Raw genomic sequence first — 6,000 nt, 5'->3', positions numbered from 1 at the left:
TCAGGGATTTTTAATTTATTAATTTATCTCTGTCAGGGATTTCAATGGAGCTGGAGTCCAGTGCAGAGGAAGCTGCAAGCATGTACGAGCAGGAACTGGGGTCCCTTACCTGTGCATCTTCCTCTGGATGTGATGCTGAGCAGCAATGTGGACAAAACTTCCCTGACATGACTCTTTTTGATATAGTTGTTAAGCACCAACAGACTTTCCCAGATGCATTTTTTCCTCTAATAAATGTGACTGACAGGTACGCTGAGTAAATGCTGATTGTAAGCGCAACATTTGATTGACTGCATGAAGAAGCCCTTAAAGGAAAATCCACAACTGTTTCTTTGTTTCTGTTACTGAATAACGTATTCATGTTAAGTTTTCAATAAATATACTGCATTGCTATGAAACAAATTTGTTTATTTTCATATCCATTATTACAATCCTCACATCAGCATTCAGTTTTTTCATTGACAAAAAAACATTTCTAAACAACAGCTTTGAAAATCAAACATCAACTTTGTTAATAAAGCTTTAAAACCTAAAATGGTAAACATGGAAAAACTCCTAAATGAAGCAAGCCTAATATGAACATTTTAAACTGGAGTTTTGCTTAAAGGAACATTAAGTTGTTTGGAGTTGTACAAGTGTTTGATGCGATTCCTCAGATGTGATTTCCAGATCATCAGCCCGACGCTAAAGCCAGGAATTGTGCTTCGTCTTTCACTCCCCACTGCATCATTTACAACTAATCAGGCTTATGCAGCAGGTTAAAGACGTTTTTTTAAAGGACCTGCAATTTAAAAAAAAAAATTAGATATTAAGGTTAAATAATATTTATTGATTACATTTCACATAAATCATGGTGACTTGCCTGTACACTGCACAATGATATGAATGACTTTAGTCTTTTTGTATTCCCATGTAGAGCTGCCATCTGTTCTTCTGCAGCACAAACCTTTCTGGAACTTCGCTTTGAGTAACTTCACCTGCAGAAATATCACATGTTAATTCAATTAAGTATTTTATAAACTTTTAAAGTTCATTTTTAAGTTTCAGTATATGTGTATATGTATATGCATGGGTCAAAAATATACAATGCACTTAAATATTATTTCCCATAAGAACTTGTTTACTGATTTCAGTCTTAAAGTCGATTTTTAGCAACACTGATGCCATATAATTACTGTAATTACTGTATAAATCACAGAATCAGGCTGGCTCGGAGCTTTTTCTCTCATGTTGTCACCGAAAACGGGAACGGCTATCATGTGAAGACGGTTCGTCTCCATCGGGTTCCTTTTGCGCATGCGCAAGATAAAAATAAATTATCTTTTCAAAGCAGCACTTTAACATCCTAAAATTAACATCCTTAGAGACATGTGACTGACAAAAGAAAAGATCACAGAATTGATTCTTACCTAAAGATGATTGACAGCGTGAACCTCGCAGCCGTAGACATTAGCGCACAGCGTTCAAAGTAAAAGTGCTCACAAACTACTTCCGGGTGACCGTGTGTCAGGCGAAATGTTAAAAAAATAATTTTAAAGTTCATTAACAGTTTGCTGCATTTTTTATTTGATATATAAATGGGAAATACGTGGATTATTATAGTACATTGTTGTTTGGACGATAAAATCCGTCATCGCTTCATTTAAAATACTTTTCAGTTCAAATGATTGACAAAAATCATCATCCAATCAGCGTTGTCCCATAGTACCTGCCTCTTCCGGTTTGGAAATGTTTTTCATTTTTGAAGATTTCGTTTTGTTTTCTGGAAAAAAATTTTTCTGAAATGTTTTTCATTTTTTAATATTTCATTTTTTTTCTGAAATGTTTTTCATTTTTTAATATTTCATTTTTTTTCTGGAATTTTTTTTTTCTGAAATGTTTTTCATTTTTTAATATTTCATTTTTTTTCTGGATTTTTTTTTTTCTGAAATGTTTTTCATTTTTTAATATTTAATTTTTTTTCTGGATTTTTTTTTTTCTGAAATGTTTTCATTTTTTAATATTTTTTTTTTTCCTGGAAATTAATTTTGTTTTCTGAAATGGTTTTTTTTTTTGTCATTTTTGTTTTTCAAGTTTTGGTTTCTGAAATTTTGTTTTGTTTTCTAAAATGTAATGCTGCTTTTTAAATTTTTTTTTTTTTTTTAATTGTTGTTGTGATCTTAAAAATGTTTTTGTATCGAGTGATTTGTTGAATGCTTTGCACTTCAGGGCCACCGTAGAAGTAAGATATGATAAATGAATGTGTGAGAGTCATCATCAATTACAGCTACTTGTCTCTGCACAGGAAGTTATGATACATCACAGTGGGACTGTCTCCTGCTCCTCTCCATACATTTGTTTAGACGGGTGGGTCAAAGCAGGTCAATATGTCTTTGAGCAGATTTATTTTTCCATTTCCTAAGGAGTATGGGCGGACATTTGTTCCGACTGAATGACCTGTGACATCCATATGCAGAGTTCCATCATTGCTGCTATCAGGTGTTTTTTTTTCATTTTCTTTCCTGCTGAATTATTTTCCCTGCAGTGTCTTTTCGACCAAAACAGCATCTTCTCCTTCTGTCAGGGAGGGCAGAAATGCTTTGCCGCAACCCTGCTGACTGCTGTGTGGCTTTCTGCGGGCGGAGCACCTGTGTGCCCTGATAAGTGACCGAGCCAAGGACAACGCAGCCACCAAGCGGGCTGTCTCACCGTAAACGGAGAGATGCAAGACTGTCCACAAAACATCCAAGTTCCACTCTGTGTTCTATGAGCTGGGCTTTGACTGGGAAACAGAAATTTACTTCACGGTTTATCCACATTTTTCTTTAACTCAGGTTTTGTTGCATAATACCAAATCATGCAAATTTTGTATACAGTTTTGTAAGTTTGAAGATTAGTGTGTTTTAGGAGATATATTATGAGTTTTTCATCCATATTTTGCATCCATATCATAAATTGTTGTAGTTTGAGCATCTGATAGAAGCTCCATGGTGGCTATGCCTTCTCTGTTTGCTGATTATCTGATCTGTGTATTCAAATTGTTTTCTTTTGCTCAGATTTTGGTGTTTAATTTTCATTTATTTGTATATTTTTTCTTTTTCTAGTTTTATTTATTTTTTTGTTAGGGGTGTAACGATGATTGATTCCATTCATGTCATTATTGATATGATTCCATCCAAATCACAATTTGTGATTGCAATAAAATAGTTGATGTTGATTCATTTTGAATGATCCAATTCACTGACACAAATCAATTCAGGACATCTTTAGCCAAAAATCCAAGCAGTGTGACTGAGAGAGAAATACCTGGTACTAAACCGTGTATGTAAGGTTTTTTAGATTCCTTGTATTTCTTACAAGATAATCAAATGTAAATTAAATATGTGTACAAACAAAGACGGACTTGGCCGTTTTTAAGTTATAGTAATAAAAACCTACCGTGTCTCAATCCAACTGGTATTTTCAAATATTGATTATAATTAATGTATTATATTTTGAAATATTTTGATAACGGTATAGATCAAATCAATTACTAACTTGCTTCAGATGGAACATTCTGGTTGGGTTAAAGGAATGTTCATCGATTACGTCGATTAATTATTTCCTATTTATGTAAATCCTTGGGCCTGTATTAGTGTTATCATTAAAGTCCTAAAGCATGAATTTTAACCTTCAACAGAAAAAGCAGAGTCAGAGGTCATCAGAGCGGAAGAACCAGGTGTGGATGCACAAGAGAAGATCACCTGCTCACGCACGCGCGCGCTCACACAAAGACACTGGACTCAATTATACAGCCCCACCTTTTGTCGTCCTAGTGCGTCAATAAACAAACAAACCAAAAAATAAAGAAGTTTTATAACCATATTGGGGGGGGGGGGGGGTCCCCTCATCCGCCCAAATAAAAACTGAAAAATGTTTTTTTTTTGTCTCTTTTAGTTAGCCAAATTTCTCTGGATCATAAAAAGTGAAACGTTGCCATTCTGGAGAGATGCCACAGACAGGCAAAGCAACGGCTCGCTTTGCCGTTCCGACCCGTACTTTGGGAGGAAGACAGCACGTGGACGCGAGGAGGAGGAAGGGGAGGTGGCCAGATGCGCGCCCCCGTCTATGGCACAAGAATAGAACTGGTGCCAACAGCTGACTCAAGTCTCCGTTTCAGGGAGTTCGAGGGGAAAGACTACCAAAATAAAACCATGATAATGTAGGCTATGACGTTTGTGACAGACGACCACAATTTAGGTTGTTAAAGATTTAAAAAAATTGTCACTTTACATTTACACCATGTGTGAAATTGAGTTCCTAAACCAAACGTGGTGAAAAATGAGGCTTCTTACTTTTGGTTTTATTTTGAAAGTCTTAACGGAAACAGTCGCGCCGCCGCGAGCTTCACTCCGCCTGACTGTTACATTGGAGACAGTGGCGGAGTAAAGGAGCGACTGAGAACGGTGGCGGGGAGGGAGGTAGGACTGCGTGTGCGCGAACAGGCATCCAGGCGGGCGCATCATCAGCAAACAGCAGCTGAGCATCTTCCTCATCCTCATCCCCCGCGTCCGTGGCTGTGCGTCTCTGATTGAGATCTCCGTGCGTCCTGACGGCTCCTCCAGCCGTCACCTCCAGCCGCTCACTTTCTCTGGAGCTCGGTTGTTCTTAGCTCCGTCAGGGGAGAGACTGTCCTTTCGGCCCTTCTCTTATTTATCGCAGTTTCTTGAATATTTCATGGAAAATGGCGATCTGCGCGCAGTCGTTTGGTGTTTTCTGCCTCCTCACTATCCAAACTGTACTTATCATCTGTGTGTCCACGCCGACAGCCGGGACCCACCTCTTCCCTCAGCACTACACGTAAGTAGCCCGCACAGTTTTTTCTTTGGGGGGAGGGGGGGGGGATGCGGAGCGCGGAACTAGGACAGGTGGCCCCACGCGAGCCTGCGCGCCAAGCTCCGCTTACCTTGGAGGAGATGATGTTCCCTGATGTTCGCACGAACACGCAGCATCAGATGATCAGTGGTAAACGGAGCTGCTGCTGCTGCTGTTATGGCGGAGCCATCCAGCACACAAGTGTCGTCCAGAAAGCAGGAACTGACTGTAGGAGCGCACGCCACCCAAGCGGAGCGCTTCTTTATGTCAACATCATGGAGCTGATAAAAACAAACGAGGACCGCAGAGGATGCGCTGATTCTTCTCCGTGTACAACATCCCGTTTAGACCGCACATCACGACGCACCGCGCAAAGCAAACGCGCAATTTGAACATCTGTCATTTAAAAGAAAAATATAAAAATCTAATTTCATTTCTGAACCTGAGTTGAAAATGATTTCACTGGTGCATTTTGAGCTAAATCTCAGTAATTTTTCCAGCCTCTTTTAGTTTGATTTATTTACATTTTATGCACGAAAATGTGATCCAAGTCAAACCTAATAATTACTTTAAAGTAGGCGCAAAGTCTGGCGCAGCTACCTGTGAGTCACTGAACTTAAAGTTGAAGAAGAAAACTCCTTGCTTCGGTTGAGATGAAGTCTCCCGGCTTTTTTCAAGTATCAGCAGTCATAGCGCGCCAGCAGCTGCGTGGCGTGGCGCGGCGCGGCGCGGCGCGACGCGGCGAGGCGCTTAACCCGGGTTGTAATGATCAAACCTTCCTGATGAGGCGTGAACACCGTCTAGCAGCGGCGCTCATGACTCAGACAAACTCAGGAGTTAAGCAAATGAATCCTCCCGACGCACACAAGAGAGGATCTGCTGGCAAGTCTTTGTGTTCATCTATTGGCCAAGGTGACTTTCAACAGAATGATCTGTTGTTTTTTATGTGACCCAGGACTGACACAAAAATCACAATTAACTGGATCATTGGTTTGAATATTTTAAGCTCCATAAGGGACGGTGATGCCGCTAATTTATCGCTCTCCTTGGTTAAATTAGGAATCACGGTGAATGTTTTTATTCCAACCACGTTAAAATCCAAAGTCTTTTTTCCCCCTCTTCTTTAATAATCCCCTGTTTCAAATACAAGCCAAGCTACTTTCATCT

General features: G+C 39.4%; 1 protein-coding gene and 1 long non-coding RNA gene across 5 annotated transcripts in view; one reads left to right on the top strand and one right to left on the bottom strand.

The window, feature by feature from the left end:
* Positions 1-387: 387 nt before the first annotated feature.
* Positions 388-1,541, bottom strand: LOC144992130 (uncharacterized). The gene is made up of 3 exons (XR_013655928.1): positions 1,410-1,541; positions 863-977; positions 388-781 (listed from the first exon to the last, which is right to left on the bottom strand). It is a non-coding gene; the product is annotated as an uncharacterized LOC144992130 (long non-coding RNA).
* Positions 1,542-4,372: 2,831 nt separating this feature from the next.
* Positions 4,373-6,000, top strand: part of cacna2d2a (calcium channel, voltage-dependent, alpha 2/delta subunit 2a) — a 207,348-nt gene continuing 205,720 nt past the window's right edge. For all 4 annotated transcript variants that reach the window (XM_078947037.1, XM_078947036.1, XM_078947035.1 and 1 more), the window contains exon 1: positions 4,373-4,818. In XM_078947037.1, the coding sequence (XP_078803163.1) occupies positions 4,703-4,818 (116 nt within the window). In that variant the 5' untranslated portion in view covers positions 4,373-4,702. The remainder of the gene's footprint in view (positions 4,819-6,000) is intronic.

Source organism: Oryzias latipes, chromosome 5 (genome assembly GCF_053564925.1).
Source record: "Oryzias latipes strain Hd-rR chromosome 5, Olatipes_Hd-rR_3.1".
In the NCBI taxonomy this organism is placed as follows: Eukaryota; Metazoa; Chordata; class Actinopteri; order Beloniformes; family Adrianichthyidae; genus Oryzias; species Oryzias latipes.
The sequence above is the reverse complement of the archived record's forward strand: the minus strand, read 5'-3'. Positions and strand labels throughout refer to the sequence as shown.